Below are 24,475 nucleotides of genomic sequence, written 5' to 3' on the forward strand. Positions count from 1 at the left end.
AACGAAGCAAAAAATTAGATTTGGCTTTGCATAGTGGGTCAAAGTCAATATAGCGAAAAATGTTATTTAAAATGTCGGGTCTCATTGTACAGGTCCCCGCGCGAACGCTTGGACCTCAAACATGTACCGGGTATTTGTGTGCATTTATTATTTGATGAACATAAAATAACAACACGCATTCGGTGAAATTGAATTCCAATAACGCACAGCTCAATATTAAATTTCATGAATGGCAAACCCAAAATAGGAATTCAATATTTAGGCAAACGCGCGTTCTATTTTCGCCTCTAATAGAAAATAATCCTAAACCGCTCGGATGTATCTATACAACAGCCGCAACCAACAGTGTCGAAAATATAGTTTATTTTCGTTCTCAACAAAAATAGGCAAATATCCTATCTCTCTTACAAAACTACACCATTGTCATGTTTTTAGTCGAATTTAATATTAAAGGGAAAATCGATTAAACGTTGCCATGCCGCCATGTTTAACGACTTCATAAATAAGGCTAAAGTTAAAGATCTTTATGATCGGACAAGTTTCTTTCTACGTGCATTTTACGATCACTCAGGGGGGCGGTTGTCAAACAATGGAAATCGATCAGGCTAAATTGGGCGAGAAACGTGTTCCTGATATTGTATCGGGAAGGCATAATTACAATATTAGCCTTTGGGGTTGAACGGTGCATGATTGATGGGGTTTCTGTAAAACAGCCCTAATGGTATGCAGGCGAAGAAACTGTTCTTGGAAGAAGTTGTTTACGGGTGATAATTGATGACTTCTCTAATTTTCCATTGCTAAGTGCGCTTCTGTAAGTTTTCTCCTTGCCGAGCATCGGGTATAATTAATAAAAAAAAGTTGTTGAGGACTTTATCGGCGATATTAGCATTCTGTCCCAGGCATCGCCTAGTGATATCACAAAATTGACCAATAAATCAAATAAAAGGTGACAGCTGGTGTGCTGATGAAATTGATATTTCCAAACAATTTTAAAATTCTGAGCACTCGAAGTGGGGGTTATCAACATGCAGTGCAGGTTCATACCTAACTAGAGGCCGTTTTTAATTCAGTACGCGTGAGAACAGTTTACCATCTTTTTTGCGTAAAATCATTTTAGAACGGAACTATGATAGAAAAACACTATTCAATTGTGATAGTTATTTATGTGACAAGTTAAGAAACGCGGAGGTTTGCGTAACGAGTGGGATTCTGCGGATCGAGCGAGGCGAGGTCCAACATGACAAAATAGGATGTCCTAATGAGGTTCATACATGATGTTTTTTAATTTTGCAGTGAGGCGAGGCACGAAAAGGCAGAAATCGGGAGAAAAAAGCGATTTTTGCAAAGTGGGGTAAAATAAATTATCTATGCGCACCAGGTGTTTCTGAAAAGTGGTCCGTCAAGATAGCAATAGTGACACCGCTTATCGTAATAGAGAAGACATGTTGTAGATAACTGCGCAATATCTAGCAAATACGACAATTATTCCGATAATATCCTGCTCTATGTTGACATACACTATCGGTAAAAAGTGGAGAAACAATTCAAAATTATCAATAATTCTGCAAAAAATAATATAAAAACTTAATCGTTCAGTGTAAAAAATTTATTTCAACTTGTAAACAATATTCCTGTACATGAATATTTATTTTTTTTTGCCAAGAGAGAAATAACTGATAAATTCGGAGCGGTAAAAAATAGAGAAACATTTTTATAATTGCAATTTATTAGAACAATTCTCCACAATTTTTATACAGAATAGTACTGAAAATGCTGCGCGGACGTGCTTTATCAGAAGATATTAAATAAAAAAATATAGAAAAAATCAATAGCGGTGAAAAGCAGGTTTCAATTACCGGACAATTTAATCTCAATTGATATATGATAAGTAAAATTATTTCATCTTTTAAACGTTATGGAACAGTGAAAAGCCCTAGGAAAACTGAAAAAAACAACCTCCGCTGAAAACACACTAATGAAAAGATTCGTCTTAGCAAATCCATTTGGATCTTCCACAATGAAGAAAAAATTTCCAGAAATATCGCTTTCAGTTTGTAGTATTCTCTATCGCTTGAGAGGCACGGGGCTTTATAGAAGACGTTTAGCGAACCTTCCTCTTATTTTCGTCAAGAACCGCGCCGCGACACTTAAATTTGCAAAAGACCATCTTGACTGGAATATTCCTAAATAGAGGATTGTGTTATTCTCAGATGAAAGCAAGTTCAACTTGTTCGGATCAGATGTAGTGAAGTGGGTGAGATGGCCAAAACAGTGTGGTTAGACCTAAATACACATTACCAACAAGAAAATACGGGGGAGGAAATGTTATGATGTGAGGATATTTTTTGGGTTTTCGTGAGTGTCGTGTTAGCCTTTTGATTAGAATACAAAGAAACATGGCTCGATTTCAGTATCTGGATATACTGCAGAATCAAATGTATCTATTTGCGAAGGTAAATATGCCTTTGCGCTGATCATTTCAACATAATAACGACCCGAAGTATACTGCTGGGTCGTTAAACATTGGATTGCAGAAAACGGAATTTGTGTTTTGAAATGGCCAGCGCAGAGTCCCGATTTAAACCCCATCAAGAACCCATTCAATCAGTTAGATAGACAGTTACGCCAATATCCAGGAAAATTTAAAAATCGAGACGAACTGTTCTCTCTCTATATTGAAAGAAGGCTGGGTTTCTATAACTCCCGAATACATTGATGACCTGATTAAGTCGATGAGATGTAAATACATTGACATGATCAAAAATAAAGGATACGCAATTAGATACTAGTTGTTGTAAATATAAAAAGGTTATTAATAAATGTTTCTCTATTTTTCGTCCATCGAATTTATCAATGATCTCTTACCAAAAATTTCAAAAATAAATATTCATATACAGGAATATTGTTTATAAGTTGAAATCAATTTTATTTACAGGCCAATTAAATCTTTGTATCATTTTTTGTAGAGTTATTGATAATTTTGAATCATTTCTCCACTTTTTGTCGATAGTGTTTGTTGCCTCCTATGAAAATAATTCTCATGTCACCTTTATAAGTTTCTGTCTAATCGCCGAATTTGGAAAACACCGAGTAATTCATTGTGCTACGTGCTATGTTCTAATTTTATTGTCTCATATTTTATCAATATTTTCTATTTGTGACAGTCAAACCATCATTTTCTTGAACTCGGTTTGAGCTTCCTTCCGTGTGATCGCTAATGCGGAGTCAGCGATTATTATAAATTAAAACATACAGTATACTTAAACGCAATCAGATGAACTAGCGAAATTTATTACTATTATTAATATGAAAAATAAGAATAACATTTGAAAAAGTTAATAGTGGTGTATTAGTTTGGTGGTCATCATCGCTCCCCGGTATTATCTCTGTTTTTCCATGGCCCGAAGTGAGGCATCCACAGTCAATATAGGACCTATATTCATGTTTCTTTGTGGGCCTCAGTCGCTTTAGAGTTCAGGGCACAGTAATATTTTCTTTCATTTCTAGGAAAAAATTTAGTAACCAGTGTAATGGAAAATTTATCGATGTTAAATCTTGAACATATACTTATTCAAGATTTAACATCGATAAATTTTCCATTTGATGTGTGCATGTGCCCGTCATCATTTTTTTGTTGGGTAATTTGGAGGTTTCTTTGTGAATATGTTTTCTTGGTGAAGTACGTATACTAATTTTATTTAAGCAATTTGATTGCGGCATTCCTCATTTGAATATAACCACCTAGAACATACAAACATAATTTAAGTCCGATTATTTTTTTTTGCTTTAACCAAATAACAGAGGTACTTATAGCAGCCAAAATATTATCAGCGTGTGTATTTTGGGTTGCACTATCTGTGTAGTATTAAATGTTTCGTGTAAGCAGTGCAGTTGCCAAATCGTCGGATTGTTGACCATCTCAAGCCTTAAACAGCTCAACTTTGCCCTAAATTAATGGACCTCGTTTGTCTTCAGATAACCGACATCCCAATGGCGGGTATCGAAAAACTGATGCAGAAATCTTGGTAAATATAAAATATTGCAAAACACTTTAAAAAGTTTTTAAATTAAAACGCAAATTTTCAGTGGCGAACTACAAACAAGCTTGGAAAAATGAAATTTTGTTGGACCCATTGAAAATATCATCATGTAGATTTCAATAATTAATTAATTCATTTAGTAAGGCAATTTTAATTTACTGTCCTCATGTTAGATATGAGCGAAACTTTGACACCCTGCATATACGCAACTAGAAAGTTTCGACTCGTTAAGCGGGGCTCTTGTATTTCTTAAGATAATCGAGATCTCAATGGTGCGGATCGAAAATAGCGTTTTGGAGAAGAAATGACCTGTGATGTTCGATCGTGTGGGAAGTATCATCCTGTAAATTTTAATAATTAAATAATTAAAAATAGTGAGGGTAATTTAAATTAGTATGTTAATGTAAAAATTTTACGAAAATATCTCAAAAATTGCTTGAGGTCTAGGCAATGTTGGAGATTTTCTGAAGAAAGAATATATTGGTGAACTGTGGCTCGTTAGGTGCGGACTATTCTATATGATTTTGTGAAATATAGTATCAGTTTTTCACTACGATTCGTCAGGTGCAAATATGTCTAATTTTATATCCCTCTTGTCTGGATAAATTACATATGTATTTTTCTTTTTAGCATTTTCAAGATTTTAGTGCCAGCGTTATCCCGAGTGAAAAACTTCAATTTCTTAAGGTTAAATAGCGTCAATTCAGGGGCTTTCATTTATTTTCCACGAGATTTTGAGATATACCATATTCAGAACTAATTAATAACAATCATTTTTACCTCTACAAAATATTATTAATGCCAAAACGTTCATCAGTGTTCCCCGGTGTCAATTCTAACTGAATGCTGAATGCGTTTATTATCGTACAAAAAGGAAAACAAACAAACGAACTCATCGACAATGTGTAACACGGCGATAATTAAAACACACACCATATACAACAACTGATGCGCAAATTGAAAATCCGCTTTTTATTCGGTAACCAAATCACATTTCCATGAGAACGCTATTTATTTTGAACATGGGAGCTCCCCCAAGGCCCACAATGTTGGTATCGATTGTTGGGAGATTTGTAGTTTAACTACAAAGGCATTAAATCGCCCTTAAGTTATTGATGGATCCAATTTCGTGGACTTTGGAGAGCCACTTACATGTTGAGAACTTTAACGATCAACCCAAAAGCCGAAGGCTAGAGCTAGCTCGGATATTAACCCAAGGAATATTCAAGTTTATCTTTGATACTTACGTCACCTCCCCCTAAAGCTCTGTCCACGGAACTCCTGACTCTGCAGTGCAGGTACGCAGTAGCCCCTAACTGCACAGTTACGTTGGTGATTGTGTTGTTGTCGTAACCCACTGAGGCTTCTGCTCGGCTGTAGTCTTCGAAATTGGGGTGCCACAGTTGTTTCTTGTCCGAGTATTCATCTTGGACTTTTCGCCCTGGAAGAAACAAATTTGTGGTTAGGAAAAGAGGAAAATTTACTAATTTCGTCTTGCTACAACTTAAAAAAAAAACTCTTGTTGATCACCACAATATCCATCAACACGGTAATGTTTAATCAATTAGCAAATACGTTTCAATAATGGAGTTAAAGCGGAATTTGCGCTTCCTACCTGCACAAATTCTAACACGCTCAAAGCAAACATATTAGGATCCCTTTACGTCTGAGTGCTCGATCCTGTTATTTCGATAATTATTCGCAATTGTACATACAGTTGCTTGTAAATTATGTTTGCGAATTAACATGTGACGGGGAATAGCGAGAGGATGAAATTTTCATGTGTTTTATTTGTTGTTGTAAATAGGGCGGTTATAACAGTGAAAAATATTTATTCCTCTGTGTTCTATTAAGAACGTCTAAATGGCTAAAACCAACACTAAAAATAGTAATTACAATATATATTATACAAACTTAAAGCGATTAAGGACAGGAGATTTCCAATGCCGATAATACCGGTTTGATGCAAACAGCGTCAACTCTCAAATTGATATTTTGCACGCTTTTTTCGCTCAATACAATTAAAGGCCTAAACGTAACTCTCAACCCGTTCAGCACCTAAACGTCAAAGTTTAAAACGTGCCCTCAATAAATTCCACATGCCTGCCCCTAAATTGGTTAACTTTTTTAATTAAAAGTAATCGTAGGTTTAAGGCGTGATGAATTTCAGAGAGCTTCCTAAAAATCATCCTTCTTGAATAGCTAACTTTGCGGGTTAGTTAGCTGAGAATAATTGGATTCAGTTTAAACATACAAAATTTATGTCAGGTAAGGAGACGAAGGTCCGGACAAAAACGATACTTATCTTTGGGAATTAGAGTGGTGAGGGTGGGTTTTTATGCTCATTAAGGAAAGTCAACGTTTTGCAGGGGTTGCTGGCCTGGGGAGCTGGAAAAGTTAAAAGACCATTCATGGTTTCTTAATACTGTCCTTCTAGTACGGACCTGTCTGTACAATCCTGCTAGCATAGTCTTGTTAAGACGTGTATTTATAGCGAGAAGGTTTTATGTAAATTTGTTGGATTTACCACTTCAATGATCAATAAGAAGTCCAGACTAGATGCTCAAACTTTCGAGAAAGTCTATATTGGACTTTATACTAAACGTAAGTTAAAGTTCGTGGGATGTCTGCAGTAGGAAACAAGCGTTCAACAGGAAAGGAAAGAGGATGTTGGTAAACCCGACGCGGCGACACGATTTTCTGCGAATCATTTTAACTAGATAAATTACTATACATATACTATTTACGCTATTGTATTAGTCAAATGGGGAAATATGTCCCTACCAACAACTCAGCTACATCTTAACTCGGGTTCGATTCCTGCTCTTTTTTATCAAACATATTTAGCTGAATCTCGCTATTCTTTTATCTGCTGGCACGTTATGCTAATTTGCACCGATGTTCATTAGACACCTTATATATACAGAATATATCAGAAAGTGTTATCATCTTAAAAATATTTTTGGAGTGCTGCTCCCATCAACTTTGACATCGTGCCATCTTTTTAGTATTTAACAATTTATAGTTAATCTATAATAGCTCGATGCAGCTCCCGGAGGATCTTCTTGTATAATGAGGAAAGGAACTACTTCGAAAATTCTATCACCAATCTAAATTTTAGATTTCGTTGTGTGTTGAATGTTCCCGTAACATGCCCCCAAGCTGACAATGCATTTGACTACTCTCCACACGGCAAATCTGCCAAATAATGCAAACAAAGTCCACAAGGCTCTGCAGGAAACTAAACCAACTCCCTCCTGCTTCTGCAACTTCGTTGCATATTACATAAGATATGGAAGGCATGTATTGAGACCACAGAAACTTCACGAATTCGAGGGTCTCGGTTTATGTGTTTGGAGTAATTTACATGCTGACAAATTACATGAAACCTGTTAAGATATAAAGGTAACACATTTTGATTGGCTATGAAACTACTATATTGTTTTCAATTATGAAAGTGATGAGGGGCACGAGTTTGCTAATGATGTGAACCTTGTTAGGCGTTCCGCAACGGCGAATTGAAACGCCAGAATTAGAACTTTTAAAGAGGTATACTGAATTTTCCATTACATTGACAGGGAAGCAGTTTTAATTTTTTTTTTGTAATGTCACTTGGGAGTCGCTTCTTTCTCGTCATGAATAAATATTGCAAATTTATGAGCAAACCAGTCGCTCCTTTCTGTATAAAGCCCCAGAAGTTTTCTGTCGATGACAAGGCACTTTGGCTCCATAAGAGGCCAAATTACTGCTCAGGCAAATAAATCCGAAGCACCCTTCAGAACCCGTTTTATAATAGAGAACGAGCGACGTGATTTCTATTCATAACTCACCGAGATAGATCGCATTTGCCAGATAAACGTCAGCTAATCAATACCATAATGGCGCAGAGCTTTTACAATGAAGGTACGTTCGCGTTCTGGATGCATTTATTTTTCCGAATAGTGCACGTTGTGTTTGGGATAATGTTTTCGCACAGAGGCTGATAAATTGTCTTGTTTCAGATCTACAGAATTTGAGGAATAAAAGTGTCCTATGCTTGAGTTATGACCTGAAAAGATTAAAGTCTGCTACGACTTTATGCCTCATTCCAGCTCTGCGTTCAATAAGCTAAACTGATTCAAAAACCGATTTCGATCCTCTCAGGTCTCGTCTATGCAAGTAAAAGCAGGCAAAAATCTGTAATGTCACCGGCAAGTATGTTGACCTTGCAGGCAAATATCTTACCAGCGCCATCTGCTGTGTCCTTTTTGCTGGCCTACAGCCAAGAGTAATAAAGATGAGTGCAAATAGTCGTAGAGGAAATCTGAGAAAATTAAAGACTCTTACAACTTTATGTCTCATTTCAGCTCTGCGTTTAATTAAAAATTTGAACATTCCAAGAACTGATCCTCTTAGATCTTGTCAGTTTAGTTCATCTTGAGTCAACTAAATTCCGGCAGAAATCGGCAATATTAAATGTCATCATATTTTCGTGCAGGCCTATCGTACTTGCCGTTGATCCTGCCGATTTCTGCCTGTATTTAAATTGACACGAGATGAATTGGACTGACTAGATCCAATAAGGTCGAAACCGGTCGTTCGGGTGGTCGAGTTAATTAACCGCAAAGCTCGAATGAGGCCAAAAATCGTGATGGACCTTAATCTTCTCAGATTTTTCCTAACACTATTTGCATTTATCTTCATTAAATTGCGACCATAGACATTACCTGGTACTTCGAATATCTACCTCTTAGGCAATAATTAATTAACGTACAGATAGACAGCTCCGAAACACCGGAATCAGGGACATTACAGCCAGGTGAAGTAAATATGTTTACGTTACAGCCATCAAGGGGTTCCATCAGGCAGCAAACACAAATTCGGTTTTAACTTTATTGGAATTTGGCAAGCTGAACACATGAACGCGCCTGGGAATTGATTGAGGATGAGGTGTTGGTTTGGGGGGGAGGGGATATATAGGGGAATTTATAGTTTTTGGGGCTCTTGACTTACCTTGATGAATACTAACTACTTTATCAGCTTGTGATATGATATCTCGGGAATTTGGGTGGAAATACTTACTGGAACTAACTAGCAACAACCGACAAACAGAAAAAAATCAGATTCAGCAGTTTTTTCCTAATAAGATTTATTAAAATAAATGCTTCTTAATACGTCAGTTTTAAAATTTCATAGAAATACTCCAGTGTAATAAAAAGGATCCTATAATATGCTCCTGTCGTAGATAAAGTGATCTCCCGGATCTAAAAACGCCCAAAAATACAGTATGTGCCACCAAATGCAAGGTTAGGGCCACTGTCGATCAAATCAGAAGTAGTTTTTTCTAAAATTGTTAAATATTGAGGTATATGGGTAGGTTGTCGTACATTTGGGAATAACAAAAATATTGATCTGACAAAAAATTCAAATTAGTAGGTGTATTAAAAGGTTTCATTACTAGGTGTTTTCTCTCTAACAGGACTTCAAAAGAAGCTCTCTGATACGTTAAAAATAAGCACGGTCGAATAGGTCTCTCGCATAATATATCACTCCTTCAACCGAGTAACTAAAAATGTTTACATGCTCTTACTGAAATTTGCGGTCACAAACCTGACCCAACTACCTCTCTGGTCGCAGGTTCACTGGAAATATCGTGTTTTTTCGCAGAAAAAAGACCACTAACTTAAATTGAGTTGTTGCCCATTTTGAAAATAATATGGAATTGAACGAAACGGACAGAAATAAATGAAAACGTTAAATATTAAACAAATACGATGACATTTCAAAAGCAAACTAATTAATTACCAATTACATACACAACATGCAACAAAACGCGAGCCAGGTGTTAAATTTGTTGCTCGCGTTATGGAAGCGGTAAAATTCATGTCGACGCTTAAAGCGAAAAAGTTTAACTCTTCGTAAACTTACTATTTTATGTTCTCTTTTGCAAGCGCAAAACTTCAATTTACACATTAATGAAGGAACAAGTAATTCGGCAACATTTAAATAATGACAAGAACTTTCAGGTATTACACTTTATTGAATTAATATTTATTTTTTACTGTGGGTTTAATCTGGGCCACAATTAAGCTAATAAACTTATGCCCAACCCAAACTAAATAATAAATTTGTTCCAACCCTCCGCTGTGGACTAGGTTAGTGTAATAATTATTACAACCTTTGTTTTTGGCAATTAAGATGCCTAAGGTTTGGAAATTAACAATTAAGGTTTGTGAACTGTTTACTAGTTTACTAATAGGTATATAAAGCTGTTCTGCGAATTTAAACAGCCAAAGGTTTCCTTTTACTTTTCTAAGATATTCTACGGCTGCTGCAGACGACCATAATTCTGTCATGTGAATAGATAGTTAAGGTAACCTAGTGAGAATGGTGGATAGAGTCATACATCCTTACGTGTGTTCATATTTGGTTTCTTTTTGATACCTACATTAAAAAACATTAGAAATGTATCACAAAGATGCAGCTACGACATAGTTTAAAATATGGGTTCATATCACTTTAGACCAACAAAAATTAATCATTTCTTTTTTGAAAAAATGACTTCTTTGATATTGTACTTCGTGATTGTAAAAAAATGCGGATTTTTTTCTTTTTTTTTTCATTATTTTTCATATAAGTGTTTGCAGTATCTGCAAGCTCTCGGGACCGTAGAGTGAATTGGGGTGCTGGGTAGGATAAAATAAATCAAAAACATAGTTGAATAATGAATAAATTATGTAATGAAACTAATCTAACCTAACCTAACTATGACCAAACCCACCAAACCCTAAACTAATCAAATCAAATCATTCTTGCACAAATGAAAACAATAAAAAAATAAAAAATAATTTTTAATCATCATTCAATATTCAAAATTATTGAATATTAGAATTGAATTGAATATTGAATTTATTGAATACTGAATAGTAATTAAAAATTTAAAAAAAAATTGTTTTCATTTGTGGAAGAATGGTTTAGTTGGGTTAGTTTAGGGTTTGGTGGGTTTGGTTATGGTTAGGTTAGGTTAGTTTGATTACATGATTTATTCATTATTCAACTATGTTTTTGATTTGTTTTACCCCAATTCACTTCACGATCCCGAACGCTTGCTGATACTGCAGATACTTATATAAAAAATAATAAAAGAAAAAAGAAAAAAATCCGCAATTTTTTGCAAGGAATCACATATTACAATATCAAAGAAGTTATTTTTTCACAAAAGAAATGATTAACTTTTTGTTGGGCTAAAGTGATATGGACCCCAAAATATATTTTTTTGCTTTGAACAGTGAAATACCAATTTTGTGGTAAATTTACCTAATAGAAAGCCCTATTAGTTAACACTAGTTTATGATTTAACATGCGGTCACGATGACCATTGCGTCCCCCACAAATTCCAGTAATAAAGCATTTAATATGCCACAATATCCTTTTGGGCGGTAGATAGAAAGCCATTGTGTTGATATTCATTCATCGGAATGAGATGATAATCACTTAATTAATTCCGAAACATTTGCAGCTAAAGTTGTTGATCATGTAGGTTGCTCACTGAAAGGTTAGCAGATAAAATTATTTTGCTTCATAACTCATAACGGTATGATAATAATTTTATGATCCGGGTCTGACGTCAAACAAACAAAAAAATATATGTATGGTGCAGAGTTTAACATATTATTTTAACATAATTCCTATTATGTGTTATCATAATGTTATATTAACATTATTAATCGAAGGCTGGAATTAGCTATTTACTTACTGATGCAAATAATGCTTAATTAATTTTATAAACATTTAGGTTTAATTTATGAGATTGAGATTTAGAAGAATTCAGTAAAACGTGAGTGATCCAATTGATTGCATGCCTGTAATATTGTAATAGTTAGCGTCTCAAATACTTTGAAAGTCGATAAAAGTACCAGAATAATCAGAAGCGTCCCTAGAAATTATACACCAAAATGGTTTTTCATTTTGTTTCTTTAAAATTAATTCTGACCCATCCTTCTATTATTACTGTTTCAGTTGTCCCCTGTGACCTATTTTATTATAATACTACTCCACGAAACCTCTTGACTGCTGAATTTGTTGACCATAATTCGTTTTCCCCGCAGCCATCTATGAAAACATCCATAACACTTAATGAATGAGAGTTAGAAAATTTGCAATATCCTTCAGCTGTGCGTTAGAGGATTATAACGTGCTAGAGTCCGCCACTCAGAAAATAGCAAAGCCCATAACATGCCACCTCTAAAAGTACGAGAAATATATGAAACTATTGTTTCTAAATATTGCTTAGGATTTATGTGACTTTATTTATTGCCACCTTCGCATTTTTTGCTTCTCGCAACAAAGCAATAACCAAAGTCTAATGAATTCTAACAGTTTTAGCTCCATAACTGAAAACTCCAGCGATTAAATCATCGGGCACGAAATGTATGAGAGATTATATATATTCCACTTGATCTTGGAATACAGAACGAAATTGGTTGAGCATTTTTAATATTCTTTTCCGTCAGGTTTCTTTAATCTTCTGCAATATATTTGCCTCATAAATGAGATTTGAAAGTCAGCAGGGTATCTGGTTTTTAATGCTACCGCTTTCGCAATTTGCTGGAAAGTCAGTATTATGCCAGAGGTAATAAAAATAAGAATTTCGGAAAAGAGTGGAAATGAAAATGTTTAAAACATGTAATGAAGTGAGTTCTTTTAATTACTCATTATACTTGTTGACCAGGATCAACGCCAAAGCAAGAATTATATGGAAATATCCGAGCACAGTAGATATTTTAATATTTGATCCAATGGTAGTTGATAACACGTGTTTCGTTAATATCTTCTACCACATAAAAAATTAGTTCAATACAATCAAGTTTATTAAATATTGATTCAAAGCTCCATGCCACATTTTTTTGGGTAATATCAGTCACGATTCAACTATTAACTCACAACCATTAACTCTCAAGAATGCCTCATGTTTCTGATGTTTAAATTCAGCAATTATTTAGACCAAATTTGAATACATATTTAAGTAAAACTCTTCCTAAGCTCTCGCCAAATCCTTTGTTAAGTTTCGTCCCTTTGTTCAGTAGAGAAACTTAAATTCCGCCTTCTGCCCCAGTCTCTAGTTTTCCTTCACATTTTCGTTGAGTAAGTTTTCTAAAGTTGTTTGCCTTTGGTCTCTCTTACATGCCCCTTGTTTAAACTGGAGCGTAGGCCGTCTTACACACACAAGAATGTTAAAGTTTTCATATCTTAGTTAAGTGTTTGCATAAGTCCAAAGCCGCTTATTGTAAACATGAAATTGATGCTTAGACGAGTTTAAGTGTGCGCTACGAATATGCATGTAATATTAGCCTTTTTTTATTTGATGTCAATGTGTTATGGATCTGTAAGCCTTATGTCGAAAAAAAATGCGGCCGTTTCAATATTTCTCGAAATCCCGAAATTCTCAGTCTCAGTCGATATATTTACCAAGAGAGATCCCGGTTTTTAACGCCACTACTTATGCGATACGGGAAAAAATAATATTTACCTAAATATCATTAGTTTCTTAAATTTTTTTAATTGAACTAACATTGACCTTGATTGCTAAATAATGTTATAATACGTTTTACATGGAATAAGAGGCGAATGGAATTCTTAAAGAAAATAAGGCAGCTTTCTTAGGCAGCATTATCACACCAGTCGAATATCGTCGTTTCGCTACTCGTTGGGTAATAGGAATGTTCTCAAAAAAATAATTTCAAAGGTTGTAATATTATGAGATATGTTCATTTAATCACGTGCGTAGAATCTGACAAAACATAAAAAAAATTTACGGGTAGAACTCAAAAGAAAAATCTTGATAAATCAGCGAAATGCTCTCTCAGAGGTGTGATGTCACAAAGCGTATGGCTCGAGTTTACCAAAGTAACGCAACACATGATAATATTGGTCATTACGGGAGAAATGAGGCTTTTACTGATTTACATTGTCCTTGTATTACCTAATCATTTGTGAAATTGTTTAGGCATTTGTACTCAAAGTGGAATAATTTTTTTTCAGAATTGCTTTACAAAGGACTGGTACCTAAAGTACAGTAAAGTAGTTCCTATTTAGTTCATTTCTAGTGAAAATTGAAGTTTTGTCGTAAAATTGTTGTGCAGTTGATACGTTTTAATGCAGTTTTTGCTTTTTTGATTGGTTCAATTAGAAACTCAGGGTTAGACAGGCTTACGCCACGGAGGTTAAGAGATAATAGATTTCGTTTGGAATGATGGGTGACCCAAGTTAAAATGCACTTATCTACCAAACTAAGAATGCTTAATATCCCATGCTATTCTGATGTTCATTTTTACCTCTATCTACTTTTTTATTTACGTCTTTTCGAGGAGTTAATTCTAGCCTTCGTTGTCAGGTGGTGAAAGCCGGATTAACACTAAGGAAGCCCAATAATCAACACTTCATAAATTATGATTACACCCAACCTTGCGTGTTAGGAACTAAAAAGTTCTCGCTCTTTCATTTAAATAGATGAAGAATCGGAATTACCATTTTTTAATTAAATACTACGTCAGTTGTTTACACCCTTGAGAAATTTGATTTCAAAATGGTCCTTACTGAAACTGGAATGGAAATGGAAAAATTAAAAAACTAGGCTGAGGTTTTATTTCATCAGACGATCCAGACGCAACTACCGGTGTGAAAGTTTGGCAAGAAATTTGGGGGGGTGATTATCACATCATTAAAGTTTCAGTAATAAAGGGTCCATATTCGTGCGGAAGCAGCATTATTATTCCAAGGGTAGCCCTTTTCGTCGCCCTTGTACCTATTCAGGGCAATGATAGTGACTGTTCACACGATATTTGGAGGTAAATTTCGATGGAAATGGCATACTTAATTCTATTGGGGTTAAATACTTAAATGTTTTATAGGATCCAATAATAGAATTTTATCCGAATCAAATTATTTGAAGCGCCGTTCTAGGAACCGAAGAGATTTCAGTAGTTTGTTTAATGAATTTGAATATAATTGTGTTTATATACAGACATGAACGTGCCCCATAGAAATATATTTTTCTTCGTAAATAGGCAGATTTATTTTCATATTAAAATTCACAAAGTCTTCTCCATTATTTCTGCTTTCCATTAAAGTGCCTGCGCTTGATTCGAAGGTTCAGAAAACGTTTCCAGCGTTGATAATTTTTCAAACCACTAGGCCATCTCGTCTTGCAAAAGACAGATTTCATATTGAAATTATACTATTTTGCTCTCGGCTACTGTCAATACTAATAAAGTTCAAAATAATTAAAAGCGTAAAACTTACTTCCTTCCATTTTTTTAATAGCCCAGGGTGACAGGAATGATTACCTGAGTTTTTTATTTAGTAGTAACGAACCGTTTTTTCATCATATGATTCTCAAATTTGTCGTTTTCCTGTTGGTTAATTGCACCAAAAATACATCTTTTCCGTAAGGGCCCGAGAAAATTATTTTACGGGTTGCTACACCACAGTCTTGCGTGTATGCGTCGAGTCGCTATAACAGATTTTTTGGTTTTACGGTGGATATGAAACCTATTAGAATAGACGCCGAAATAATGCAATTCAAGCAAAGGAGAAGATGTAACAACTTTCCAATGCGGGTCTACTGGCTAATTAAAAATGGAGCACTTTATACATAGGACATGTGTGCGGTAAAAATTTTTACCGCTCATATTACCGCACGTTAAGATTTAATTAAACTTACAAAAGGTAACAACTTATTAAGAAAAATGTTTTACTTCCCAGGTGAGAAAGTATCTTTACCATACTCGAAAGCTGTCTGAGTTCTGCTTTGCATCTTTGGGTTAACTGCAATCAGCGTGCGGTAAACTATAACTTTCCGTATTTATTAGGTAAATAACAATTTTATTCCTCGATCCCATTTAATGGTTCATTCCATTCATCTGCTGCTTTGCTGGACAAACACAGTTTGGTATGTAAATTTTCGTTTAATGTTTGCCTACATCATTTCAGATTAATACCGTTTGATGAATCTGTGTCAATAGTAAAGTTTCAGTGTTTACAGTTCAATTATTTTCAATGCCGAGATGTGGATTCGCATGTCATAAAGCAACCGCTATGTTTCTACCTCCCTTGTCCAGAACTAACAGAAAATGTAACAAGTTCTGTTTTAGATTTCCTGAATTGAATTGAGATTTTGAGGAATAATTCGAGGCTTTTGAGGGTTTCTATTTACATCTGATGGGTTGACATATCGACTCCATGGCTTAATTGAGGACTTCCGTCCTTAAACTGTAGTTATATCTCTTAGAAAGGTCTTTATGAATTCTTGTGTCGAAATTGAGCTATTGTGCTTTTCGTAATTTAACTCATACGATTTGAAAATTTTGGTCTCGCCAGACGAAGGGTTTGACTACGCCACTACATTATTTAATTAATTTGGAACAATATTTCGAGTGTGAGTGACACCCGTCGAGACAAAACGCGCTTTTATCATAAAAACACGTACACACATCACAAAGGGCTTACTTACAGAGTGATTAATTTCCCAGGTAAATTGCACACCCCGATGGTGCTAATTAGCTGACGTTTATCTAGCGAATGTGATATATCCTGCTAAGTAATGAATGTAAATGAGGTTCTCGCTCTACTATTACCAAGCTGCTAAAAGGGAGGCTTGAATTTACTGGCTCGAATTGTAGTTGTTGTTGCACCTTTCGTGTCATGTACCCGGGAAGAAAATTGAGCTTCATCTATCATATATTTTATTGTCTCTCAAGACTGTTTCCGAGTTGTTTGCGACTGTCGCGTTTCTTATGCCTGAGGTGCAAAGTAGTATATATATTGTAAGGTTTTTAAGGTGAAGACGAGCGCAGCGCTAAAAGATTTAGTAAGAACAATCTGTAATATAGTTAAACATTCATTAATATTGTTTGCACACAGATTTCCATAAAAACGTAACCTTTTTAACATTCTCGGGCGCTCTAACAAGACATTGATATTAATAACATGGGGAGTATGTAGCGCTTAAATATCACGTCAGGAAGGAATTGCTAGAGGGCTAACATTCTAACATAATTTTCGCGTATTTTACTTGCCAACTCTCAGCCCCAATATAAATGGGTACCATAGCTTTCTGAGACTTGTATAAATTAGCCTTCCAAATGTACACCTTATCGCATTAATAGTAACAAAATGGTCGTCATTTTGAAGACTAAAACTGTCGTTTTACTGTCAAAATTTCAGCTGTAGCTTTCAAGATGGCGACTCAACGCTATTTTGAAGACTACAGCTGCCGTTTTTATGTAAAAAATCCAAATCGGTATGCCAATTTACTAGAGACCTGCGTCAAATGTCCGCTTACGTACTATTGTAGCCAACTACTTGCTATAAGATAGCAAAGCGTCAACCTCAAATATGACGTAATCCTTCATACCGAATTTATCATATTTTAGGGCATCCTGGGGGTGCGTTGCATCTAAACCTTTGTCAACGTGATTAAACGACATCCGGCGAAACTGGGCCAACTGCACCATCATAAATTCTTAAAGGCCCAAGGCTAATTTTAGCTTTCCATGTGTTGCATTCAGAATTAGGTACAGGTTTAATCTTGTTTTGGAGCGATAACGAGATAAAGAGAGTGAATGTATGCACTCCGCTTGTGTAGCTTGGCCAGTACACATGTGCATGTAGTTTCCGTGAATGCCACACACACAGAGATACAAGTTTTCTGATAAAAAATGATGTAGTTTTAATACTAATTGAAAATATTTTCAAATTTTGATGATATCATAAAAGATACTTTTTCATTTTCTGGTTAAAATGTGGACTTTTCAGCACTATTATGACCTCGAAACAGTGTGGAAGTGAAGCTCCTTTCCGTACCGATTCTTGAATATCACAAATTTCTTCCTTCAAAACCGTCGAAGCGGACAATATTGAATCTGTCCAATTTCCACAATTTTAGGGTGACTTTGAGAAGATCTTTGCTTTATATTTATTATAAAGCTAAAAATCCAGCTCAATAGGAAAAATGGTATGAGATACACGACAAGACTCATCTCCGCACACGTCAATTGCAAATCTCGTCGTTTATCGTCGCTTTGGAACTTGAACTGGTGTGACAATGTGTTGCTTTATGAAACTATTTTCATTTCATTTTTCCTAAAAATGAATTTTCCACGTGGTAATTCATCGTTCTTTATCATCGTGCTTTTCTTCAGGGGCGGGCATAAAAGGCATAAAAAAATTACATTTTAAAAGTATATGAAGGTTTTAAAAATATATGAAGTTGACCCATTTTCCCGCATTGTCGCTTATTCATGCTGACAGAGGTTTTGATGCAGTGTATATCCGGTTACCCCAAAATATGATAAATTACGTGTCGAGGGTCATGTCATGTTTAGGTGTATAAATGATAGCAATTCGGTTTTGTCTCGAATAATGTCTTCAGTTAAGGGTTAAAAAAGCGGAGTTGAAACATAAGGTGAAGTGTAATGCTTTGGAACCGGCGTCGCGAAATATACGTACATTGTGTAACATAACTTACTGTTTAAATTTAAAGGACCTATTTCCGAGCTCATTTTAAGTCAAAAATGGCTTATGAAGATAATATGGGCTATTTCGGCGTGCTGAGTTATTCATTAGTATCTAGTAAATTTTCACAAATTTAAATATACTGAACCGAAGAAACGGGACACTGTGGGCTACTTGCGCCTGCCTTTTTGCTAAAATATTGAACTTCAACTTACTGCGTTCAGCTTTGAAAAAAATACGTGCACTAAAATCAAAAATGTAACTGAGGACAGAAAATGTTTGAAGCAAAACTCTTGCCGAAAGTGATATCTGACCTCTGCTTGGCAGCCTTCGTGCAAAGAAAGTAGCGTACATAACTTTGCTCACTCGTTTGAAAATAACCATTTTCAAACGAGTGCAGACGAGGGCAACATTTCCAGTTGGCCGATACAATAATGTTTAATTCTGTTTAGAAATCGCTCCATTCAAAGGACTTTTATCGATACCAGGGATAAAAACTGTGCTCATTCGTGGTACATACATTTTAATTAGATAAAGGTACTTTGATATCGAAGCATTGCTTCATACAACTCGAACAAGTGCATGTTTGCTGGTGGAATGCAGCGCAAAAGCACTCGAATATAGTACATTACCGGAATATTAATTATTTTGTACAGCAAAGTGCACATAGTTTGCATCCAAAAGTTATGGATTCAATTTTATTTCATTCTAATTATAATTGGAAGTTGATATGCAGGTTTTATAGCACTGAAAGTCCGAAAGGGGCCTATAAATAGAGAAATCGTTAAAACGATATTACCAAAGTTTTACGACATTGTAAAACAAGGAAACTTGTTATTGGAACATGAAAATTGCCAGATCGGAAATTTGACCCGAATAAATGGCCGCAGTCGTTGCAATAACCGGCATTTTTGAGCATGGCGGATGAGAGCTTCCTAATAATAATGCGTACCCAGAGAGAAGAAAATGTCACCCGCTCTCAGAATTGCACGAAAGCTTTGTTAAACGGAGGATGATATTATTGATCGTAAATTGAGGCTGACACATCAATGAAATGTAATTAAACCTCTTGCCGCGAAAAGTGCTTTGTCAGCGTTGAGGATTAGGCATAGACAGTAACGTATCGTCCGCACCAACCTCACAATCAATATCTTTGCGATGTGTGCCGAGAGTGAGTAATTGGCACTAAACGCAGCAGACAGAATAAAAAATAGAAGCAAAACTTACAACAACTATCATGGTCTATTAATATTATATAAACTTCCTCGACTTTGGTTGTAAGGCGATCCCAGGAAAACTTTCCTAAACCTCCGAATCTCAAATCCCGCACAACATCCAAAGAGGTGCGAGTTCTAACAAAAGCGAACTGCGGAGCGGTTTCCAGCTATTTCCCAAGGCGCCCGCTCGTCCTTCGCAAATGCACCAAACAAAATGGCGTTCCAGCTCGAGCTTTTACACAAACAAACCCTGAGAGACTCGTATTTGCTCCTCTCACCTGAAACACAATATACACGGACATAAAGCGAAATAGGACCCAGCGTGACATCAAATTTTGCGGCCGGCAATAGTTCTTGTTTTAAATAAGGGCGTAAATTAGCTTTCACTGTCGGCTCAATAAAAGGGTCGGTAAAATCGGGTTTGGAGGACAGAGAGGCGCCTCGGCGGTTTTATTTCTTAATCTGTTTAACGAGGGGCCATGGGAACGAAGTCGATGATAGAAGCAGAAAAGTTGTTTGATTGATAACTCCAGATAAGCATTAGCCTCAAAAATATTTAGGGTGTTACAACAGGCAACAACCAATCAAAACAACAACAAAAAACTGAAGATTAATGGCCAGATAATATCACTATTCAATGTTGGTATCACATAAACTGTTCAAAACATCCCTCTTTTTAGGGATAAGTAACCGTAAACTTAAAAATCCAGAAGTGTTAGATCTGGGCTGCGAGAAGCCATCTTATGGGATCATAGCGTCCAATTCATCTTCCCGGATAATTTTCATTTAGTCACGTAGTTGCTTGCCATTATGACCTGGACATCCATTCAATTGAAACCAAATTTGTTCGTCGTACTAACAAATGAATATTTTCCAGGTGTGCGTTATATAAAGCGAAAAGGACTTGTAAGATAAAGATGGTTCAGAATCATGCAATGTGAGAACTGTCTTTCCATTTTGTCTGAATTTCCAGTGGTGTGTCAGTTATTCTCGCCACGTCAGTGCGTTCATGTAGAATGGATTGCGTAGAGGATTATCGGGATGCCTTATCTTTGTAATCAATCTGTTTTGTTGTTTGTGTATATTGTTTAGTTTTTCCATTGTATTGGCCTCTCTGGTGGGCTTGAACATTTTTATTACAGTTTTTGTGCTAATCCGTTTGCTTTTAGAGTCCGTTTAGTACTTTCTATTCCCGCCTTTTTTTTTTTGATTAAATAAAAACGGCTCAAAAAAGTTTAGTACTCCTCTCGTAAAGGCACAGAGTGGCCTGCATTTTGCAGATTTTGTATCTCTAATGGTTTTCCAATCCCAAAACCATCTCAGCTTTCTGGTGCATTTTATAATTTAAAAACCATTCTCAGAGGTTTTGCAGTTGTCCACTAGGATGCACCGATTCAGAAATTGTTCATTTCTTTGGAGGATATAGTAAAGTGGTGTTCAGTTCTGTAGGTAATTAATAGGTAATTAGTAGGTAGGTAATTGAAAATCTGCACGTTAAGGTCCTCTGAGTCGTGCATTTTACCTGTTTAATAATCGATATATTTTTGTTCAACATAGGGTTCTGCTGGTGCACTGTTTGTGCACGATAAAATCTCGCTGGTTTCCAATCTTTCTTAGCAAGTTCGGAAAACACGTCCTTTACCAGCATTCTTTATAACTGTCTAGGGAAAATCCATCCTACTTTCATCTGAAATACGTAAATTCCAAGCAAAATTCAGGTCATTTATAGTGATATCATCAGAATCTGACAGTAAATTTCGCAGAAGCTTCCTGCATATAACCAATTTAATTTGAAGTTTCATACGGTTACTGCATAAAATATTCCGTAATAATATTACTTCTTTGACTAACAGGATCCTCGCGATCGTCGGTACGCGGACCAATATAATTTTATTGTAGCGAGTTACTTCCATTTAAAGCAATTTTTGCAATAGTAATTACCGAAAAATCCCTCTTTCCTATAATGGATTGGGCATAAATTTATGCTTTTACACGGTACAAAGTCAGATTTAATAAATCATCAAATTTCGAATGGCCGCATCAGCAGGCGCCATTTACAGGGTTAAAAACGGGAACGAGAACTCGTTTTGTTTAAAATTCCTCTCGGCAGGCTTTCAACGTGTGAGTGCCAAATTGTTAGAATTTTTTGTTTGGCCTGATGTTGGCTACGTGTGAGTTCCCATCGCTTTTTAAGCAATTTTTGCAATATTGTTTAGAAAGGAGATTTTTATTACGACGTATTATGGCTTTTATCAAGGATTTTACCAGTTGTTTCATGGGTTTTATAAGTATTCACGTTCGAAATCACGAACCGCGCTATCAGAATATGCATCTCGTAAATATTACTAAATATTACATTCATTAGGACGAAATGTGTGCAAAATCTTCAGGGAGTAATAACTGTCTACCTAAATCGTAAAAGTGGAGCAAAATAGAGGGTGGCTTAAAAAAGTTTGGCAATCAATTTTTTAAAAAGGACGCTGTCAATGTTATTCAGCATTTCCTTTCTACAGGCGGTTTTTTCCACTTTTCACTCAACGATCATCCCATCCATCATATCTATCAACAGGTACAGATAGCGGAAAATGGTTTTCACTAACCAGTATCAGCTTTCAAAGATATATCCAACCATGATACACAATAATTTTTCGAGCTTGCTAAATTACTTTTCAAAATTTTTATTTATAAAAAAGTCAAAAAGTGGTATTTGACAAGAGTTGCGAAATGAAGGAAGAAGTAACGAAGATAAAGTGAAGGAAAGAAAGGGCAAAAAAGTCAAGAAGTGGCATTTGAGAAAAGTTTCAAAACAAAGAAAGAAAGAGCGAACCATCTGTTTTTCCTCCTCTCCTTCTCTCTTGTTCTTGTTTTCTTCCATTTTCTCTCGCTCTCTCCCTCTTTCTCTCTCTCTTTTTCTATTATTTTGTTATTAGTAGTTTCAGTTTTTTCAATGAATTTTCCTGTGAACTATTGCTCAAAGATAAATAGTTCACGTCCACAGCTTGATATTGAAAAATCCAAACCACATGCCAGTCATTTGGGGCATATTTAATTCCAACAAAACCTAGTTATCTTACTTTCCAAGTGCACTGTAATTTTGTTCTGCTCGAGTTTCAGTCATCGTCGTTAGACCTCGGACTAAGAACTTGCCTCTTCGCCATAATATATTCATTCTTACTAAGTTTCTTTCCTACATAGCTGAACAACGAGCCTAGAGCTCGGCGCCTATCAGTGAGTATATCAAATTCGGCTCCTAGGGAAATCAAACAATCCGCTAAAACTTCAGTCCTCTGGGCAATGGCAAACGGGAGTGCATGGTCGACAATGCAACGGCAGTGTTGATAATCCATTAAAACTTCGTCAAATTGCTGCTGAAGTTTTCTTAACGAGTTATCGTTTACGTTCAAAATTTCCAAGATTATCTTAAAATTCTTCAACGCCAAACTGTAATTTCTTTGTTTTTCCAAAACCTCGCCTTGAAGCCTTTTTATCTCGCCATTGTCATCATTCAAGGTCGTTAAAAGCTTTCCTTTGAGCCCGTTCAAGGTTGTGGATGGGTAAGTCTCCGTCAATTTTTTCAAGGTGCTGGATATTTTCTCGTCGATACATCGCTTAGGTACCAAATACATGTTTAGCAAAGAGCACATGCGAGTTGCAGATTTAATCTCCAATACTGTATATTCAATGTGATTAAGCAGATGTTCCAAGATGGCCTCAAGGAGGTTGTATGATTCCATGAGCTGGAAAATCAACGATTCATCAAGGGGAGTTTTTCAAATTTGACTGTGCATCTCCCGAAACTCACCTCTTTATGTTGCTCGAAATTCTCAGATTCTTCCAGCTGTATGTTGGCCAGTTGAACTTTAAGATCCTCACATTTATCCTCTAAAGCTGAACCAGTAAGGGCCACTGTGTGAAGCTGGGGAACTACAAACTTACTAGAATACTCTTCTTCACAGAATGTTTCCTCTGGCGTTTTCATAAAATTACTGTTAATAATCTGATGGCGCAGAAACAGGTTTAGGTGCTTCATGTAGCCGAAATGCTATAATGTGCGTTTTGAAGTTGATTTTGACGAATTTGTCACAACTATCTGACCACCTGTTAATTAAGTCTGGTGTCCTATTGAAATTACAGATTAACCAGTGGGATCTAGCAATGAAGTGATTTACTGGTCCCTAGTAAATCACGCCACCGCTTGCTCCCTTTCTGGGCCTGATGTGGCCATAAACAGTGGTCCTCTCTGCGTCATCACTCGCGTTGATAGATGGTCAAGGAACAGGAAATTTTTCCTTAAGTGCCCGCTTCAGAGAAATTATATTTCGGTTAACGTTAAGGACGATTTGCCTTAATTTCGACCATTTGTCTAAGATGCTTCGAAGTCGAGAGTGATTCCGGCCATTATATTAGAAGTCCCTTGGTAATTAAGGAAAGGACTGGGATGATGGCCCTCCATTTTATTAACCGGGGTGTTATCGGTTTATTGAGAGCCTTAACGAATAGCCGGCATATTTCTCTGACTTCGAGTCGTTTATTAATTCCAGGGCCTGGTAGGGCTGCAAGAAGTCGGCTTGGGGAGACGCGTGTATTTTTTTTCTGCAAAAATTTTCCTTTTATAATGGAAATTGATAGTTTTTTATGTAGAGAGTGTCAAGTTTCAGTAATGTTATTAAACGTTGCTTATAGCTCTGCAAGTTTTTGACATACTTAATTCAAATTTTAAAAAGA

General features: G+C 35.9%; 2 protein-coding genes across 2 annotated transcripts in view; both read right to left on the minus strand.

Annotated features, from left to right (window-relative positions):
- Positions 1-24,475, minus strand: part of dpr12 (defective proboscis extension response 12) — a 122,314-nt gene that overhangs the window by 23,137 nt on the left and 74,702 nt on the right. The window contains exon 3 of the mRNA XM_066393292.1: positions 5,288-5,481. Within this exon, the coding sequence (XP_066249389.1) occupies positions 5,288-5,481 (194 nt within the window). The remainder of the gene's footprint in view (positions 1-5,287; positions 5,482-24,475) is intronic.
- Positions 22,765-23,780, minus strand: LOC136411014 (uncharacterized). Its single transcript, XM_066393420.1, has 2 exons — positions 23,553-23,780; positions 22,765-23,487 (listed from the first exon to the last, which is right to left on the minus strand). The coding sequence occupies exons 1-2, from the start codon at positions 23,778-23,780 to the stop codon at positions 22,861-22,863; spliced, it is 855 nt and encodes a 284-aa protein (XP_066249517.1). The 3' UTR covers positions 22,765-22,860.

This window comes from Euwallacea similis, chromosome 9 (assembly GCF_039881205.1).
Source record: "Euwallacea similis isolate ESF13 chromosome 9, ESF131.1, whole genome shotgun sequence".
Lineage (NCBI taxonomy): Eukaryota > Metazoa > Arthropoda > Insecta > Coleoptera > Curculionidae > Euwallacea > Euwallacea similis.

Coding starts and splice junctions, on each gene's coding strand:
- LOC136411014 (XM_066393420.1), bottom strand. CDS start 23,780: ATGAAGCACCTAAACCTGTTTCTGCGCCATCAGATTATTAACAGTAAT. Junction 23,488..23,552: donor ATTTCGAGCAACATAAAGAG/GTGAGTTTCGGG, acceptor TTGATTTTCCAG/CTCATGGAATCATACAACCT.